The 21,166-nt window shown below is 37.2% G+C and overlaps 1 protein-coding gene across 1 annotated transcript in view; it reads left to right on the top strand.

Moving 5' to 3' along the window:
• Positions 1 to 909: 909 nt before the first annotated feature.
• Positions 910 to 21,166, top strand: part of TMC2 (transmembrane channel like 2) — a 499,206-nt gene continuing 478,949 nt past the window's right edge. Inside the window, exon 1 of the mRNA XM_044058938.1 lies at positions 910 to 1,061. Within this exon, the coding sequence (XP_043914873.1) occupies positions 976 to 1,061 (86 nt within the window). The 5' untranslated portion in view covers positions 910 to 975. The remainder of the gene's footprint in view (positions 1,062 to 21,166) is intronic.

The raw sequence follows: 21,166 nt of genomic DNA, 5'->3' as shown, positions 1-21,166 counted from the left end.
CTGGGGCGTGTGTTTGCTTTTTTTGTTTGAGGATTTTCATTAAAACAAAAAGTATTGTAAGATGTGACAAGAAACAACTATCTAAAATATCAACCTGCCAAACATTAGTGCATGCATTTAACACAAAAGCTAAAATGAGGAGAACCTATTTAATGAGACATAGTGCTGCCATGGATCTTCCTGTTGAAATTGGTTGGGAAGTGGAGTATAAAACAGACTAAGATGCAAAAAGGGTGTGACAAGCACTCAAGTAAAAGGGGAGAAAATGAAGAGTATGTGGCTATGCATGGTTCAGTTAGACTCATTAGGTTGCAGTCATGCATCTGAATGGTTCTATGACTCATTTGTTCTCACTTGGCTGGCCACAGCAACTGCTGGTTAGGATGAGAGTCACACAGTGGTGCACTATTGCCATGGGTAGTTCAGATTATGTTGCACTTTTTTACCCTTAACTCACTTTTTTTTCTGAGAGGCATGTGTTAAATGTGCAGTCGTGCCATGCAGGGTACAGGCATGCCCAGTTCTAACCATGCTACCTTAATAGGCTTCCTGCTTATCATACTTTGAGAGCATGCACTTTATGAGCTAGGTCACAGCCACCACTTAGTGTCACTCCTAAAGTAAGAGCTCCCTAAACCCTCCTCCTAAGAAGAGCAGACTTGTGGGTCATCACTCCTCAGCTGGGTCATCCAGCATTTGAACTGCTAACTTGAACAAAGATCATGTAGTTGTTAAGGTTTTATTCTTCTATACCATGGAGCTAACTAATAAGAGAAGATATAATAGAAAATGGATGGCGTTGGATTCTAATGCAATCATTCTGTTTTCTCCTTCATAGGAAATAAAATAAAATTTTAGTTTTCCTGCCAAACAGTTTTTTTTTCATGTATGCTTTTCTCCATTAGTTCAACCTCTTCTGGATCGGGTTCGTCATCTGATGAAGAGTCTCTGTCAGGAGAAGTGCTTGCTAAACTGATGGAACAAGTGGAAGAGAGAAAGAAACTAATATCCAACATTAGGAATAAACCTTGGAGAATGAAGAAAAAGCTGGCAACTCTTAAGTAAGATGTTTTGTATCTATATGTATAATGGTTGAATTACAGGCCATAAAAATGAACAATTGCACTAGGAGAAAGGGAACCTGAACAAAAAAGAACACTGCATGTTGCTAAACTCTGAGAAACAAGGCTGACACAAGTCCATAGATTCTTTATTCTTAACTTCTTCCAGACATACGTGCAAAGGCTTTATAAATGGCAATATTGCTGAAAAGCTGAAGGACTACAGTTTTGTTTATATCTCTCTTATAGTCTGCTTCTTTACAAGTGTACCCGAATGGGTGTATATTAGACATCTGTGTGCATTTGTAACAGTTTCAGCAATGTACATTCATTTCTGTGGCAAGTTGTGGCAAGTTTGGAATTTATGTTTCTCATATGGAATGACATGTTTGGAAATGACAGGGTTTTCTGGTGTAACCTTACTATGATGTAGCCACATTTATTAACTAATATTTTTGATTGTTAAAACATTACTCTAAGCTTCTAAAATTGTATGATTATACAAGATGCATATCTGAGTGCTAGAGGAGGTACAACTAAATAGTGTATCTGCATTTTGCATTGAACATTATTGTGTATACTGCGTACAAGTTTAAGTCAAATAATCTAGCAAATTCTTCTCTTTGGTTTCTGCCTAGAATTTTTTGTAATTTTACAAATGTATGAATTTCTGATTTCCTCATTTCAATTTCTCTTTATTAGGTTGATATGTATCGCAGCAAAGATTATTTTGTTGTACATTTTAGCTTAGACATGGTAATTAGGAAAGGTGATTTTTCCAGATCTTACTAAGTCTTTCCAGTTCAGAGGCTATACTACTGCTGAGGTTTATCCCTTTTGGGGGCTCAGCTCTAACAGAGGTTTTATGAATGAAGTCACATGCTAATGCAACAGTCTGGGGAGTAGCTATTCCTAATTAGCCAGATGTTCCACCCAAGAAATGCATTTAGCTCCTGATTTGCTTGGTTAAGTGATTCTCTGAATCACTCAGCTGAGTAAAAGTTTATTTTAGAAGGAAAAAGTGACCACTGTAAAAACATGACAGTCACTCCTATGGGAGTACTGACAGTGCAAGTAAGTTCAGCAAACCTGGGGATGGGAATGTGCTAAAGTGTGTGAGTTTCTGTGTGTGTGTGTGTGTGTGTGTGTGTGTGTACGTGTGTGTGTGTTTGTGTGTGTGTGTGTGTGTGTGTGTGTGTGTGTGTGTGTTTGTTTGTGTGTGTGTAGGCATGTGCATGTGTTTTCCTTCTTATTGGTTATTGTTGAGAACTAGGGGTTATGTAGGGATAGGGATAGATAATGATAAAAAACTTCTAGATCAAATAATGTAGCAGGTGACTCCACATTTTCCAACTCAATTGGCAAAATATGGAACATCACTGACTTCTATTCCACTATTTAAAACCAATCTAAAACTCTACCTAAACAACCACTGGCTATGCAACTTAAGCTAATGTTTTTTATTGTAAAACTTGGTATATCTTACTTTGTTAGTAGTTAGTAGTGGTTTTCTCCTCTCTCTCCTCCACTGAAATGATGGTGATGTATCCACTACTAGTCCGTTAAGAAAAAAATAAAATAAAATAAAATAAAATAAATAAATAAAATAATGTATGTGTATTTGTTTATGTGTGGGTGTGTGCGTGTAGGTAAGGTGCATTTGCTAAAGCAATGCATGGGCCACTATGAATAACACTAATGTGGTTCAGTCTGGCAGAGCTAGTGCTCAGTTCAGAGACATGGTAATGAGCCGATAATGAGATCTTTCTCATTGCAGTCATACCCATCTATGAATCACATTTTCTTGCCATTGTGCTAATTGGCCAACTCATGTTGGAGAATTACTATTAGTGAGAATGGTCAGCATTTCTTTGAATCCTAGGGCTTGTTTACCAATAGGTGTATTTCTACTAAGCTGACTTGAATTGGTAGTTTTGCCATGTCTGCAATCGCTGAATCTCAGAAAAGTAGTGAGGCAGAGACACTCTAAAGCATATTTTGTGCTTTATCCAGATAGGTGAGGTTTTGTAGTTAGGGTATATATATATATATATATATATATATATATATATATATATATATATATATATATATATATATATATATATATATTTATACACACACACAGATATAAGTTGGGTGCAGGGGGTTCTTTTGTGTAATTTTGTTTTACATTTGTTTAGTTGTTTTTAATTACATTAGTTCACCCTTTGCAGTAACACTGCTAAAGTGTTTACGTTTGCTGTCTTGTGTTTCACTATGATATACTGGACTTGTTGACTGCCCAGTGTTCACCTTTTGCATACATGTCAGACACCACTAATGTTTCAATAATATCTTTGTCATTTTCATGATTTTATCATAATGTTATGTAAGTGTTATACATAACAATAACAAGGAAAAACAAACTGCAGAACAAGAACGGAAAGGAAGACAGCAACCAATATCCCACAAATTCTTTTATTAAACATTTTCATCCACAATATACAGGACTTCTTCAGAATAATTAATTCTCAACTGGAAGACATATAAATAGTCACATTCATCAAAAACAAATTCACAACTCCTCCCCACAATAAATATCACCATGGAAACCAGAAGGTTTACTCTCCCAGCATGAACCCATTCCCTAACTATAGCACTCTAAAAGTTAAAACCATTTGTATAAAGGTTAAAAACACTCATACAAAGACATATATGTTTTTTTCAAAACACATTCCCCTCTGTACATACCCATTCCTTTATGCAATCTAATATCAATAAAAAACATACAATAAACATAAATATGTCGCTTAACAATAAAAAAGCAAATATACAAATATCCCATACATGAATAACTTTCACTTCATAAAATAAGAAGCCTTCAATCTAAACATACTACTTATGGACACAGCTTCGTTTAATCCAGGGGTAGCAGTGGGCTGCCCTTTGTTCTGACTAGAGCAGCTAGAATTGATAATGTATTGTTGCAATTTAAACTGTTTTTAAGAAAATTGATCTGTGCCTTTTTTTCAAGAATGGTAGTAGGCAGGAAGACCCCCCTGTATCCCTATATAAAAAGACCTAATGTTTGTAACCCCCTGGCTAATGCTATGGTGACATTGTTTGAGAAGATTTGTGAAACAAAATTTAGGGAACTATTAAAATTTCTCCTTGGTTTCTCGGATAGTCCTAATTTAAATACGGAGGAAAGAGAGTTGTTGAACCAGATCATTAATAATAAGCAGGTGAGAATAATGAAGCTAGATAAAGGTAGGGGCTTAGTGGTTATGGATACAAATGATTATATTAATAAGATGTTAAGTATGTTATACTCTGATACATATGAAGAGGCTTCTATTAATCAAATGCATATAGCAGGATTGACCTCACTTTGGAAAAAAGTTGTACTTAATAATCAGATTTCTATACAGGTGTTCAACTTTGTATCTTAGGTTCATAGGTTCATAGGTTGGTACTAGGCTATCAGCCCTAGGGCCTATACAAGCCTAGCCATAACAACTATTTCTTCCCTATCTATTCCTAACCCCAAGACCCCCACTATTTTTGGTATCCCAAAGTTACATAAGGACTTGCTTGATCCCCCATTGTGCCCTATAGTAGATGCTAGGGCCTCTAAACCATATCGTTTAGCTAAGTTTATTGATTTTCATACTCAGAATATATTCAAAAATTGCCATTGTATACTTAGGGACTCATGGGATTTTTTTATCTAAAATGTCTAATATCAGTTTTAATGTAACAAAATGTGGAGAACGCAGACCATAAAACTAGTAACTAACAAAAGAAAAAAAATGGCCTGGACACGCCAAAAAGCAGTAAAGTGTCAAGTGAAAAAAAACAGCACTACGGCAGGGTGAAAGTGTTTGCATTTTATTGTGGAATAAATTATTTACAGCTTTTCGGCGTGTCCAGACCATTTTTTTCTTTTGTTAATATCAGTTTTAGTGAGGACTTGATGAAAAACACTATATATATATATATATATATATATATATATATATATTTGATATTTGTTACACTGGATGTTCAAGATCTCTATTCAGTTACTCCACATGAATTGGGAATAGAGTGTTTTTATGAGTACCTTTGTTGCTATTCTGATATGGACAAGGAGAAGGCCTTAGTGTTGAGGTGTTTTATGGCTATGTTCTTTGAAAATAATTTTCTTGTGTTTCAGTACCAGTTTTTTTAGGCAAAGATCTGTTGTAGCTGTGGGACAATTTATGCCCCAAAATTTGCTAATGTGATCCTTGCCTACTGGGAAATTAATTTTGTGTTAAATGTTGAGTTTTTTAGTTGTTGGGCCTTTTATGTGTGTTATTTAGATGATCTGATTTTTTTATGGAGAGATAGCAAGGAATGATTGATGGAGGTTGTTATTATTTGGATACGACCACTCCACTGGGTTTTTAAAATTCACTGTTAATATACAAGGTGATGTAGTTAATTTCTTAGATGTAACTATTAAGAAGAATATGGAAATGGGGTGTTTTGAATCTACATTTATTGAAAACTTTCCTATTCTAATTATTTTTTTGCACTTTAATAGTATGCAACGGGTCTATATTGCATTGTCGATCTCACAGGAGTTCGAATGATGTAATATCGAACCAGCATGTTCTAAACCCAAAAAGTACGAAAACACAGAACAGCGATTTTTTTCCCCAGGGAAAAAAAATGCTGTTCTGGTACAAAAAAAACAAAACACATACACTTTAAACTTAAACTAATGTGGGGGGCTTTGCCCTCCATACCCCATAACATGGGGGTTTGTGCCCCCACACACCCCCTACTTAAATATACCAACTCTGAGAAGGAACCACAGTGCAGGAAATAGCAAAGCTGTGAAAACAGCCCACCGATTCTTTTCCCGGGGAAAAAAATCAGTGTTCCGTGGCTTCGCTATTTTCACATTTCAAACATATGGGTTCAATATTACTACGTTCAGACTCCTGTGAGTTCGACGTTGTAATATAGACCCATATGCAACCCCCATGTAAGACAAAATCCCTTGTTAAGGGCCAATGGTACACTTGGCTAGGATGATTACTCCTGAGGGTGAATTTTTAAACAAAAGTAATAAGTTGAGGAAGATGTTTAGGGTGAGAGGGTAGCCTGAGTCATTTTTGGCTGGAATTTTTTTTTCTGAAGTAGTTGCAAAAAGAAGGATGGGTTATTTTGACCCTCTTTTAAGAGTGGGAACTATGTCTGTTGTAGATAGGGTAAGAGAAAATTCTGATACTCAGGTATTTGAAAAAGTCCTGGTTTTAACATTTAATAATTTTTTGGGTCTTGCCAGTATTGTGCATAACAATTGGAGGATATTTACTGTAGATGAACAATATAGGGAAATAGTGGGTGAGAAGCCCATTATTGTATATAAGAAGGACCTGCATTTTAAAATTTGTTGGAAAGATCTAGGAATGTGGCCCAAGTGGGGAAGATGGTAAAATGTGGCCATTGTTCCCAATGTCCTTATATAGCAGAAGGGGATGTGCTTTTTGTAGCAGGGATTGGGGACATTAGATTATGTAGCAAATTTTATTGTGGGAATAAAGGGGTAGTGTACTTGGCCTTCTGTAAGTCCTGTAATGCTTTTTATGTTGGAAAGACCAAGTTAAGTTTAAGGAAGAGAATTTACCAACATTTGTATGATATAAAAAGAAGAGATGACAGGAATGCCTTATTAGGACATGTAGAATGGAATCCATACCATGTATTTAGGTTTGCGGTTGTAGATCAAGTGAACTTAGAACAGAGAGGAGGGCCTTGTGATGATTGTTTAGAAGTTTTAGAGTTTAAATGGCAACTAAAAACTAATGCCACTGCTACCCCTGGATTAAATGAAGCTGGGTCCATAAGTAGTATGCTTAGACTGAAGGCTTCTTATTTTATGAAGTAAAAGTTATTCATGTATGGGATATTTGTATATTTGTTTTTTATTGTTATGCAACATATGTTATTTATGTTTATTGTATGTTTTTTATTGATATTAAATTGTATAAAGGAATGGGTATGTACAGAGGGGAATGTGTGTTTTTTACAAAAAAACATATATACCTTTGTATGAGTGGTTTTACCTTTGTACGAATGGTTTTAACTTTTAGAATGCTATAGTTAAGGAATGAGTTCATGCTGGGACAGTGAACCTTCTGGTTTCCATGGTGATATTTATTGTGGGGATGAGCTGTGAATTTGTTCTGATGAATGTAACTATTTATATGTCTTCCAGTTAAGAATTAATTATTCTGGAGAAATGTGGACAAAAGCACTTCATAAAAGAATTTTTGTGACATTGGTTGCTGTCTTCCATTCCGTAACTGTTGTACTTACCTTAAATTATCACTACTTAACTTCTGACAATTGGAGGATTTTCCACAGTTTATAAGTGACTGCATGTGATTTGAAACTAACAACATTGTGGCATTTGTAATATTACTTCAATATATGTAAGAGTGCTAAATATTTTCCAAAATCATGAGAAAAATAACAATGTTAAAGGTTCCTGTGCAATACCCTAACTACAACAAGCACATTTCACACAGTTACATAAGCAGTAGCTCTCCAGAACTGCATTAGAAACCTGACAGCTTTGAAAGCTGTAACATAATTCATGTTGTCACACAAGCAGCGTGTGGCACAGCAAAGTATCAACAGCATTGAAAGATCTTTGTCAATAACAGGTGCACTTTGCTTCTGGCTGACATTTGTGTGGCAACACATAGAGTGTGAAAGCTTTTAAAGCTATTAAACTCTTCTGGATTCTGTGCTATTTTTTCGTATTTGTAGTACTTCTGGGCAACTAAATATCCCTATATAGAACATAATTATGATCAGGTCACTGGTCATAACTAGGTTATTACATTGGTTTTGAAATGGATTAAATAAATTCATCTTTTGAGTTTCATTCTACGATTAATTTCTTTAATACATTTGTTGAATACATTAACAGCTTGGTTTTCATCAACAAACTAGCTGTAATCCTCTGCATTATTAAAGAGAATATAAAAGAAAATCAGACAGCAGACACTTTGAGGAAAGATTTACTCTGAAGCACATTTGCTAGTTAGTCATTTTTTTCTTTTAAAATATTCTTCTTATCCTCACTGTCTGTCAGCCATTAGCCTTCCTGTGATTGATTGTCTTATTTATATCCCTTAGGCTGATAGCCATTAGTCATAAACCATCAACCAGGCAGCCATTAATGGCCTAAACTCCACCATCTGGTAGGTAACATGAATGTTCTGCTGCACAAGGGCTTGCTATGCTTTCCTGTATAGTGAATACATCTGCTTTTCTGCACACCATCCATGGAAAGTTAGTACATATAGCAGGCTGACAGAGCCAAGCCCATGTCATTGGCCCATTTGTTGTATACTGTACTCCTGTTCACAGTAGGAGTCAGTGTTACACTGGACCAGGTAGACCTCCCTCCCTTTTCCCAGAATGCCAAGCCAACATCATCTTCTCACTTTCAATCTCCCTTATCACCTCTCTCAGTGCCTGGACCACTAAATGAAGCTGTGCCATCTGGGTGATATCTCAAATAAACAAGCACAGAAATAAATCAAAAAACAAAAATACAACAAGCCAGGCTGTTCTTTCACCTCTTTAATCCAAGTGCATCAGTACATCTGATACCTCAGCCATTCGCCATCTCAGGATGACACACATCCACTATACAATCATTTTTTACAGGCTGAACTCAGTTACTAATCAATTAATTATGCAATTAATTATTCTTTTCAAAGACCATTCAAATGTTTAATGTAAAACATCTTTAAGTTATTCTTAATAAACATGTTTACAACTTACTATACCCCTTTATAATATTACTTTATGACCACATTTAACTTTAAACAAACATTTAAGAATTTTTAAAGTTTATTAATACAGTACAGCATATAAAATGTAAGTTCACCTCCAAGTTTAACCCCCCAGGGCATAACGTCTTATAATTTAATATCATCCTACTTTTCAATTCACTTAACTTAAAGATGTTTTATGTAACGGCCGAGGTACTATATGTATTGATGCACTTGGATTAAAGAGGTGAAAAAACAGCCTGACTCGTTGTATTTTTGTTTTTTGATTCATCTGGGTGATTGCCATGCATTTAAATTCTAGAAGACGACATAAATATGCATGTCCCATAAAGCAATATTTCTTAGAAAATATATGAAGCATCCAGTGAAGAACTTACCAAAATCTGTTGTTAGCAAAATGCCTTCCACTGCAATCAGCAAAGGCTGAGGCAGTAGTCAAATTTATATTTTTTCTCCATTTTTTCCATTATTCCATAAGCTGAATTTTGACTCTGGGAGGAATCAGTCAGGATTCCACAGCAGGTATTCCTAGTCTGTCACATAGAGAAGGCATATTAATAGGAAAAATCTAGAGCAATAAAGAAAGAAACCACAAATCAATGGCTCTGAGGAAAGGTTTACCCCTTGGATATCAGCTTTTACTTCATTCCATTTCACTTTCCTTTTTCTCTTCTCTGATGAAGTTCTGGAATACAAAGAATAAACAGGGGAGGCCAAGCTTTATTTCTCCAGCCACAGATTCTAGCTTATCTTGGGAGAAAATCAAGTCACTCCCATGATACCTGAATGATATAATCCATCCACTGGGTCTGGGGTCTGTCCCAAGACTTCCTGGCAGAGGACTATGCTTGATACACCACTAATGGAAGCAACCCACAAGGCATCCTTAAAAGATGCCCACATCTTGTCACTGGCTCTTCATAATTCACAGAAATAGAAGATTTACACTGAAGGTTTATTTGATCACCAAGTTTTTCACCATTTCTTGAAAAGTAAGCCCATTAATCCTGCAGGAAAAAAAAATAATAATTTCTGTTGCTTATACCTGTAGTGTTAAGTTTAAAACAATGAGTGAGAAGGTCACTGAAAAAAAAACAATCAGTAAAAACAAAATGAAAACTCTAGCAAAGCTAGAACTTCCAATAAGTGACCCCCCCAAACCTCTTGTGTCAGAGGCACATGGGATATATGCAAATGATCCTTATGAACATCAGGTGTTTCAGCTAATTGGCAATTCTGAATGCCCATGACTTGTTTTGTCATCTTAATGGACAATTTCAGGCCAATAGAGCCAAACCCCACTAGCTGTGGATATGCATATTTCGGCCTTGTTATGACCTCATCGGCACAGCACAAGCAGAGTGTTTGACTAAGCATTAGAAACATAGGGCTGTTATACCCAGCTGATGTCCATTATCATTAGGGTCACTGCAAAAATTGTTTGGGATATCTGCTTGTGCTGTGCCGATGAGGTCATAACAAGGCCAAAATATGCATATCCACACTTAGTGGGATTTGGCTTTATTGGCCTGAAATTGTCCATTAAAATGACAAAACAAGTCATGGGCATTCAGAATTGCCAATTAGCTGAAACACCTGATGTTCATAAGGATCATTTGCATATATCCCATGTGCCTTTGACACAAGAGGTTTGAGAGGTCACTTATTGGAAGTTCTAGCTTTGCTGGAGTTTTCATTTTGTTTTTACTGCAGTGTTAAGTTTGTATCACTACCTACAGCTTGTGACCATAGTTGACGATGGGGACATAGACTGGTTGGTACATTAAGAGGCTTTCTTCATGAACTGTACTCCTGATTCACTACCAGGCTGTGGCTACTCTCATGTCACTTTGCTAGTCCCACACTTTCTTTTGTTATCACATGTGAACATAATCTTAAGGCACATATCTACTTCACTAAGGGACTGTCCACCCCGTACATTTTAACAGATCAATAATTTGCCACAAAGTAGCATGGCCTGGGATTTAGAAATGATGAACCTCAGTTTAGTCACTTCACACGCAGGAGAGCAATACTTGAGCATGTCTTAGAAGTCTTGGTCAGATGAAGCTAAATGGATAACATCATTTGCAACAGAGTTGGGGGGACCCCCTGGGTCAAAAAGGAACACACTCCCAATGTCTTGATATCTTGTTCACACAAAAAAACAAAGAAACAAAAAAAAAAACATGAACATGACAGGTGAAATGACACACCCTTGGCACAGCATAACACACACACATTTGACTTAATGCCAACAGTCTATTCATAACTCTCACTTTGTTCATACATCAGCATATAAGCACTGAATATTGCCCCAAGTATCCTATACTGCTGCAGGACTTCCTTAAGATAATGTCAGAACAGGTGGTAATAAAGTTTCTTCAAGTCCATGAGATTATTGTGGACTAGATTAGTGATCTTCCACAATGTCTCACAAACTGCACAAAGCTGAAGAGCTGGTTCAGTATTCAAATATCATACAATTTGTATTATTATTATTATTATTATTATTATTATTATTATTATTATTATTATTATTATTATTGTTGCTGAATCTGAGGTTTATATGTCAAGTGGCCTCCCCAGTACTCTGGCATAAGATTTTCTAATGAAGCATGTAATTTCCCTAGAGATGTATCACACTTCTCTCTAGCCCTTCTTAAAATGGGGCCCAGATCTTCAGTTCATGAATCCAGAGATACCTTCTTGCATGTAGTATTGAAGAGATTTATTAACTATGCTACCACTGTACCCCCCATGTGCAGTGTTTTCAATATTTCCAGTCAAATTTCACCCACATTTGTACTTTTCTGAGTACATAAGTCTCTGACAACCATTGCAACTTCAGCCGCAATGATGGATCTCAACACATTTGACATTTTAGACACTTCACTATGACATGAGGATCTATCTACCAGATTAAGAACTCCTCAAAATGTTCATACTTTCTTCTGACAATCTTCCAAGTATTGCTCACCAAATGCTTATCTTTGCTTAGAAGAGCCTAAATGAGGGTCCACTTTCCACATCCACATCCTGAGGCATGAATAGTTTTACAGACCTATTTCAAGCAACCTGAAAGCTTCCTGCCATGGATTCTCCAAACTCCTCATATACCCAAGCCAAGCTTTTACTTTTGCAGCTGCTGTCACTGTGTCCTTCTTTGCCTGAGGCCCCTTCACAAACACTTCCAGGAAAAGCACCTTCTTCAACATGACAGCTTCTCTCACTGCTGTTGTCTATCAGCAGTTCTCAGTATTACCCTGCAAGAATGATACTAACTTCCCTCTAGCCACAACTCCTTTGTTACCACCATGAAAGACATCAGCTTTGTCCAACCACAGCTCCTTTTTTATGTCCATGACAGACACCAGTCTTGCTCCAGCCACAGTTCCTTTATTTTATCCATTACAGACTGTAGTCTCACACCAGTCACAGATCTTTCCATCTAGTTCAACAACTGAGGGCATGAACATAGTCCTGTCAGACTTATTACCCCCAGCCTCACTCAGTGCAGTCAATCTTCTTAGAGGAAGGAGGTAAAACATTCTTATACAGAAGGCTATGACACTTGTTTCTAAGAGTCCCCTGAATGCTTAATTGGGTCTTTCAGATCTTCCCAGATGAAGTCCTGTCCTGTGAATCAAGCTGTTCTCCTAAATGGCAGTTCTACCCCTCTCTTCACCAAAGTGTCTAGCTTCAGTCTTTGTCTCTAAGTGCTCTGGTGCCAAGTAAACCTATGTGCTTCCTTGTATTTGAACATGGTATTTGTTATAGATAAGCCATGAGCTGCATGGATGCATAACAACTCACGACTTAGGTTCAGACCCAAGAGACCATTCCTGATAGCTTTGGCCTTCAAGGTATCTGCATCATCTTCTTCATGAAACTTGAAATCTTCTTTCCTTCATGACCAGTATCTTCTCACATGAGGTTGGGGTTTGGTATAATGGTATCTGTGGTTACCTCACAGATACAAGGTACATGATTTGATTGTCACCTTTGAGTGGAAATTGCCTAGGCTTAATATAGCCCACAAGGGCAGCAAGTCTAGAACTTACCTATGAACCTGTGTTACCCACCTTCTCAAAGAAGACTGAACAATCTGTACAGCTGTTTGGTAAATAAAGACAAACAGCTGTCAGAGATTTTTTCTCAGTGCTGACAGTTATATTGAGGCAATTCCCTTGCTGAAGTGGAAATATTCCAAATGTACTACCTATGTATGGTGTCCATTGAGTATCTCCACATACATCTGATACTTCAACAAACAGCAACTGTATAATAGGAGAAAAATCATGTCTGATCAGCAGGGGCGGCCTGTGCTATTGGACTGCAGCCCCCTAGCTGTAAAAGAAAGAAGAAGAAAGACAATATATAAAAAAAAAAAGAAAATAAAAAAATACGGATAAAAATCGCGGACATCGCGCATGCACACTCGTGGCATTTCCGACATCCAGGCTGCTGCTGAACCAGTCTGGAACATGCACAGAGCTCTGGACTGATTCAGCAGCAGTCCAGATTAGAAACACAGCAGTCAGTCAAAAGCATCCCAGAAGTCTATGCAGTTAATTACAACTGCATAGACGGGAAAGGGATCGGACTGCAACATCTGCAGGCTGGCCTGCTCTCGCAGGACTTCACCACGAGATCGAGGACGTACTTGGAGCTATGCAGCAATGGACAAGATCGGTGACATACTTAGCAACAGTGGACTTCACTTGGAAGGCCCTGGACCTTACAGCAATGGAGGACTTCACTGATTTGCCAGAAAAACACAAATTTAATAAAGAACAGACCATAAATATGAAGCAAAAAGCCAGATATTCTAAGAAAATCTGGAGATTCTGGACAGTTGAGAGGTATGACTTGCCATCTCAGGTAGTTTGGTTTTCTATTTGAGGAATTGGGACATCTGTAACTGTGATCAGTCATTTCTGTAATTAGTATCTGGAAAATTTTCAAGCGATGCCTAACTATCTTCTATTAAGAGTTCACTATCTCAGTGTGAGGCTTGAAAGTTTAGATGAGACCTAAGTAAAATACTTAAGTACTTAAAAGCTGAGATAGGTTTAGTGATTTGTTAACATTTTGTGACAAGGACTTTGTTTGACCACTTGCATATTACAAACAACATAAACATTATCTTGCTGGTGTTAATGTTAAGCCACGTGTTCTCAAGATATTAAAAAATCATAGAGAGGTCCTGTTTCAGGGGGTGCTGAATCTTGTTTGCTGGGAGAACATAGCATGAAGACACACACAAAAAATATTTTTATACCGAGTTTGATGACTGAAAGGATGTTGTTAAAATCAGAGAACACAATTGATTCTTGATATGGTGTGATTTTGTGGCTTTGAAGTGACAGTTGTAGTGAGATTTAGGGACCAGTTTTCCACATTACCATGGCCAGTCTACACTCTACAATGAAGGTGAAAGGCTAGTAAGTTTTTTTTAACTTGTTTTCATTTTTAACAGATTTATTTTCTTCCTCAACTTTAATTATTAGGCTTCTTCTTTATATAGACCCATGCTTTCCTGTTTTGTCTGGCAGGATAACCCTGTCAGGCAGTTCTCCTTTCTTTTAGGAGAGATTACATAGGCAGGCAATGGAGGTGAGAGCTAAGTGTCAGAAAGCCATTATTAAGTGGTGTGTGTGTGTGAAATGCCCCAGTTGCTATACACTGGTGGCTAGAGAAAACACATGGTGGAAGGTAGAGAATATCTCAGGCTTGAACCCTGTACCTTGGGTGCAGGTGGCAAGGCCTGAATTCCCTCTCAAAAGTTTGCAGATTTTTGCCTCATATGTGTTCTGTTCTGTTCCTCATAAAATCTGTAATTTCTGTATTTTTGTTTCCTTACAGACTCAGTAAAGCAGTGGTGCACTGGTAGCATTGTTGCCTAACAGCTACAGGTTCTCTGGTTTGTGTCTTGGCTGGGGTGCCTTTTGTGTGGAGTCTGCATGTTCTCCCCTCTTACAAAGAACTATGTCTGGAGTGTTTCTCCCTGGGTCTCTGCTGAAAATTGACTTTTGTTCCAAGTCAGACTTTCCTGGTTAACAAATATTAAATATATAAAAATAACAGGCATTTGAATTTCAGACTTCATATTATTCAGAAAGTACATGGTAATGCAAAACCTTTTATTCTAGCAATTTTCTAAGTTTATAACATAGATATTTGAACTTTGTCTCTATTTTTTGCGACTGTATTCCCCCATTATTGACTTTGTCCAGGTTTTTTGTGCTAAGGTTGAGTGCTATGGTGAAAACTGAATTCACTGAATATGTTTGGGGGGCTATATTCCCCCATTACTGGCTTTGTCCACGTGTTTTTTGCTAAGAGGTTGAGAGCTATGGTGAGAACTGAATTCACTGAATATGTTTTGGGACTGTATTCCCCCATTACTGGCTTTGTCCACATGTTTCTGCGAAGAGGTTGAGAGCTGTGGTGAGAACTGAATTCACTGAATATGTTTGGGGGGCAGTATTCCCCCATTATTGGCTTTGTTCAGGTGTTTTGTGCTAAGAGATTGACAGCTACGGTGAGAACTAAATTCACTAAATAGTGGCCACTTAAGTTTCAGTCTTCCTCTCTTTCACAAAACAGATGATTTGGCATAGTGGACAGGGTCCTGGGTTCAATACTTGGGAGTGAAATGTATGGTGGTAACACAGTATTTTATTCTAGAAACTTTCCAACATTATACAAGCAATGTTTAAAGTGTGTCCCTGGTTTTTGGGCTTTTGCCCCCCCCCCAATAAATTTTGGCTTTTTCCAGATTTCTTGTGCTGCAAAGTTCAGAGATAAGCTGAGTGTCGAGTAGATTTTACAAGACGCTGAGAGCTGCAAGGGAACAAAAGTTTAGTGCTACTTATGCTGAATCTGCTTGCATTGTTAATAGCACAACAGGTAGTGTGCTCCCACAGTAGGTAGATGCATTGCTGATACTGTACTGTGTTGAAAAGGGGGTGGAAGCTGCAGTCCTTTTTGGCGAAGATACCTAGTAATTATGAACCTGTTATCAGTTTGCCATCCAATCCCTATTACAATATTACTAGTTTATCATTTTTAATGCAACATAGGCAATGTACTCCTCAAGGGCAACAGGCACTTTATTTGTAGATGAAACAATGAAATATAAACTTGTTTGCTAGCAGCAACCTCTTCATTAGTTACAGATTTATTTAATGAGGAATTATTTAGATGACTTTTACTTCTTCAGTGATTGTGCATATTTACTGATACTGGTGGACTGTAAATGTTTGAGTAGACTTTTACGATGGAAATGTTCTGAATTTGGCAGTTTTGTCATTATTGGTGCATGCATTTTGTTTCATTGTTTACTGGAAAAATGTTCAAAACAATAAATTAAAAATGCCCTCTAACAACTGTATTGTATTTTACAAGGAATATAATTTAATACAATCAGGAAGATGTATCAAAGAGCACATGTATGTTTTGTGTACAAGGGGCCTATGATTTGAAAATAGCCCAAAGTTAATCTTTATCTGCCGCTGGCAAAATGTACTTTCTTTGAATGTGGGTTTCAATGCTGTTTCAATGAATGTGAGTTTCAAGGGCAGAGAAGTTTTAATGCTAAGTCTATTTTCATTGTGAGACTGCATTGCTTTGTTTAGCAGATATGTATTAGTGTTTGTGCTGTAAAATGCAAAATAAAACTTTCAAATCCAAATAATCGCAGATGTAAAGCTATATGCACATTACAGTGTTTGTGGTAAATGGGGAGAAATAACCAAGGAATGGGACATTGGAATGGCTGCAGGGGGGAGGCTCCATTTGACCATGATTTTGTGAGGGGTAAGGGCAGCAATCTCAAAGACAGCCCCAGCTGAACTATACCTCTCAACTGTCCAGATTTTTGCAGAATGAATAGATTTTTGCTTTTTATTTTTGGTTTATTACTCATAGAATTTTTGGTTTTCTGGCAAATCATTTAAGAATGAAGTGACTAAATAATGACAGACATTGAGTTTCAGATGTCATAACCTTTAGAAAAATGCATGCTAAAGCAAGACCTGTTATTCTATCAACTGTCTTAAGTTTATACAAGAGCAATTTTTAGTACTGTTTGTATGATTCCCCAATATATTTGGCCCTGTCTAGATTTCCTGCATTAAGAGGTTGAGAGGTATATACAAATAAATTGCTTTATAGAATTAGGAATATCCAAACCTTTCAACTGTCCCTAATTTTGGCTCAAAATGTTGCTCTCCCCTAATAATCCCTTCACAAAATGGCAATTTTGGAAGAAAATGTGGAGGGTTTACAATTATAAATAACTGTAATGATCAGAGATATAGATTACTTTTATTTCAGAAATGCATGTATATTCTCTTATTTTGTCAATTGCTCAAGTTAGTACTAATATTAAAAAGGTGTCCCTTCTTTGACAGGTTCTCAGCTGTATTGTGTGGCAATTTTATATTTTTGCATCACATTTTTTGGTCCGTTTTTCATAAAATTGTGTTTGTTTGGCAAATTAGTGGCAAATCATTAAAGATTAAAGTTAGAATATAATGGCAGACATTTGAGTTTCAGATTTCATACCCTTCAGAAAATTCATACTAATGCAAGACCTACTACTATTCTATTATCTAAGTTTATAAGAGCAATATTTAAAAAAATGTCCTTATTTCTGAGCCTGTGTCCCACTTCTGTGTATGGCTTTGTCCAGATTTCTTGCTCTGAGGTTGAGAGGTACGAGTGTCAGAGCCATCACCATCAGCCAGAGACATTTTAAATTGTGACATACTTGTTGCACCCCACTCCCCCATGTAGTGTCTCTGGATGTGTCTAAGCAAGGCAAGGAGCAGTTATGCAGTGTAAGTGTGCAGAGTATTCCCCCCATCCACGGCAGACACAAGTAAGACAGTGGATTTTCATCTGTCCTTGATTTTGCAGAATGTTCTGGTTTTCTGTCATATTTTTATACTGTTTATTTATCATTTGTATTATTCAGAAAATGCATGCTGTCGCAGTGCCCTCTTGCTCTGTGTTTAAATAGAAATGTTTTAATGACCATCAGGTAAGCTTGTTGGAGATTGTAAGATGCAAGTAAGCTTTAATAAACATACTGTTAAAGAATTACCAACATTGAAAGCCTTTTTGTTGTTGCCATGCAGAGAATATTTACATAACTAGATAATGTATATGTCTTAGGTATTGAAATGCATATAACAGTATTTGTAATAAAAGACAGGATTACAGTATTTTCAGAAGCTCATTACATTTTTTGGAGACTTGCAGTCATCTTTGCAGGCTTTACCTGTAAACTAAACAGAATGGCAATCTATCATGTGTGGTCCATAACTTGTGCAGTAATCTTTTAAGCAATTTATCTTGAGCTTGTTACTTGTTTGCTGTTCACTTTTTACTTTGATCATGTCTTCCCCATAAAACAAGTAGATAGTTGTAGTTGTTGTCAGGCAGCAGGTCTTTTTTGGATAAGAAACATTTTTACAAGTGGGGGTATCACAGAGATTGCTACTTTCAGCATGTTACTTTGTAATTTTATAAAGCTGAATATAAATTATAATTAGAACTGCAGTGCAAGAAGTGGTTTGAGTTGAGTGCTGCTTGTTTTTTTATACTTGATTTTCACTGGCATTCCAGTAATGTATTTAAAAAGTAATTTATTGCTTCCATCTAGATATTAAGTAAGCTGTCATGTAGCCAATGTATTGAAATATTTTTTCTACACTTCATTTTGTCTTGATTGGACTCTTGTAATGATGGTTTGGCACCAGGGCAGCGTATTTAATTAAAGTTCCAGTTGTTGTGATTTTGAACATAGCTCCACTGCTTTATAGTTGGCCAAACCCCTTCCTATTGGCCCCACCCATTCAGCTGTCTTCTGCAGCCCCCCCTTTAATTTGAAGTCACCAGCTGCCACTGCTGATTAGTAAGTCTGTTTCAAAGCCCACTCACTTTACAGAGGTGAATCTGACAATATCTAACCCATATCTTTACACCTGTTGCACTAGCTCAGGCTTTTTCCCCACCAACGAAGTGATGTTCCACATCTCATATCTTTAAAGCATATTTCTATTTCTAGGGTCTTGGGTGTTTAAATTTGTATTGCATATCTATTCTTGATTGACACTACAACTACCCTTCACCTTATTATTGTTATTATTATTATTAATAATTATTTACTAATTGTTCAATGGGTAAGTGCACTTGTTGGGTGACCCATTTCAGTCATGACCCAAGCTCAAAGTGCAGAAAATGCATCACAGTGTTTCAGTCAACAGTATTATTTACAAAATGAGTACACGGCAATAGCTGGAGCATAGTAACACTGAATGCAGATAGAGTAATATTAAAAGATCCAGTCAGAGTGCATTGAAAAAAAAAAGATATATACAAAAAGCAAGGTAAGATGTGTATAAAATACACTGCAATCATACATGTAAAACATAAACTCCTAAATATATGTGAGATAGTTGCATATAAGATGCCACATTAATAGACTGAGAAAACTTTATTAAATGTATTCTAGTATTCAAGATATGGGATGATAGGTTTCCTAAACATTGCAGGTAATGAGCTGTAAAGATGCCTCTAAGTAGTATTGCATGCCAAGTCTAAGTAGATTACTTATGAAGTCTGGCCAGCAGCTGCTTGGATAAAGCACCACTGCAGGCTTTGCTCCAGGGATGATCTCCATAAGTATAGTCAAAGAAAGTCTTCTTACAAAATCACTCACATGAACCATTTTGTGACTTATTTGTCTGGACCTTCACCCTACTTTACCACCTGACCTCCCAAAGAGCACAAGGCTTCAAATGACACTAATTTTGAGATTCATTGAGAGACAACAACCTAATGTCACAACAAAATTCTATTAAAAATATAGTTACATATGTGAATGCTGACTGGATGTTTGCTGATCATACTGAGGGAATGTTTGCTATCATGTGATATCACTTCAAACCTAAAGCTTTCTGAAAAATGTTATTGTGGTCTGCATTCATGCCCCCATGATGCTTTGTATTACGGGCTATGCATAGATTATTATATTTATTTATGTTAGTATATCTGTGCATCACTTTCTCTGTAAGCTAACTTCTCATTTGCTTGCCAGCGTGCTATTCATTAGTTCTAGCTTTTGGTGACTTCACAATATAATGAATGAAGTCTGAGGAAGACTATGATACTGGAAGATTCCAGGTTAGCAAATTCCAGTAGTGAAACACAGTACATGCCGTAATATGTTCTTCTTCTTCTTCTTTCGGCTTTTCCCGGTTAGGGGTCGCCACAGTGGATCACTGTCTGCTCATGATTGGCAGTGGAGTTTTACCGTGTTGAGTTGCCAACCCGGCACCCAACCTTCCACAGAAGGCACACACACTCATGCACTCATGCCTAGGGCCAATTTACTGTGTCCAAGCCACCTACAGCATGTCTTGGGATGTGGGAGGAAACCAGAGCACCCAGAGGAAACCCACACGACCATGGGGAGGACATGCAGACTCCGTACAGAAGGCACCCCAGCTGAGGATCAAACCAGAGAACCTCTTGCTGTGAGGCGGCAACGCTAACCACTGCACCACCGTGGCCGCCCGTATGCCATAATATGTTCATCTGTATTTTTTTTGTTACACAGTTTGAGCTGGCCTTATATACCTAATGAAAAAGGGATTATGATAAAACAGATCTAGTTTAAACTGTCAACTGCCAACATCATTGACACAATAAAGATCAAGCCCTAATCATTGAATGTTTGCAGCACTGAAGCATGGCAGTAATTCGTTGTCCAAGACTGCAGCAGAGATGGGATTGGGCTTTACTCTCTCCCAGGTGTAGTGCAATCTTGGAGTTGCTATATATAATTAACAGGGGGTGTGGGGGGTAAAGGGGTCTTGTCCCTCCCTGCAAAAAATATGTTTTAGATGACTTTTTCTTTGTTTTTGATGTTGTGAATATTTGATGATTAGTGCTCAAAGTGTGCCGATGATGTGGACAGTTGAAAATTTCAAGTAGATCCAGGAAAACACAACTGTGACACATAACCCAAGTAAACTACTATGTAAGTGGGTAGCAGCACCATCTATGATATACAGCTGAACTCTTCATGTGGGTCCTTATTCTTCTATTCTTACTATCACAGGAGTCTGTTTTGCTGTATCTCTGTATGCCTTTAAAACTTGTCGATTATTTCCCCCATCTTGTTTATCATTTAGTGTACAGATATTAATATGCTGGTTCTTTCCAGCTTCATTCTATCTTGCTGTGCATGGAGCATTG

Source organism: Protopterus annectens, chromosome 17.part0 (assembly GCF_019279795.1).
Source record: "Protopterus annectens isolate FY-2018-M chromosome 17.part0, PAN1.0, whole genome shotgun sequence".
Lineage (NCBI taxonomy): Eukaryota > Metazoa > Chordata > Ceratodontiformes > Protopteridae > Protopterus > Protopterus annectens.
The sequence above is the reverse complement of the archived record's forward strand: the minus strand, read 5'-3'. Positions and strand labels throughout refer to the sequence as shown.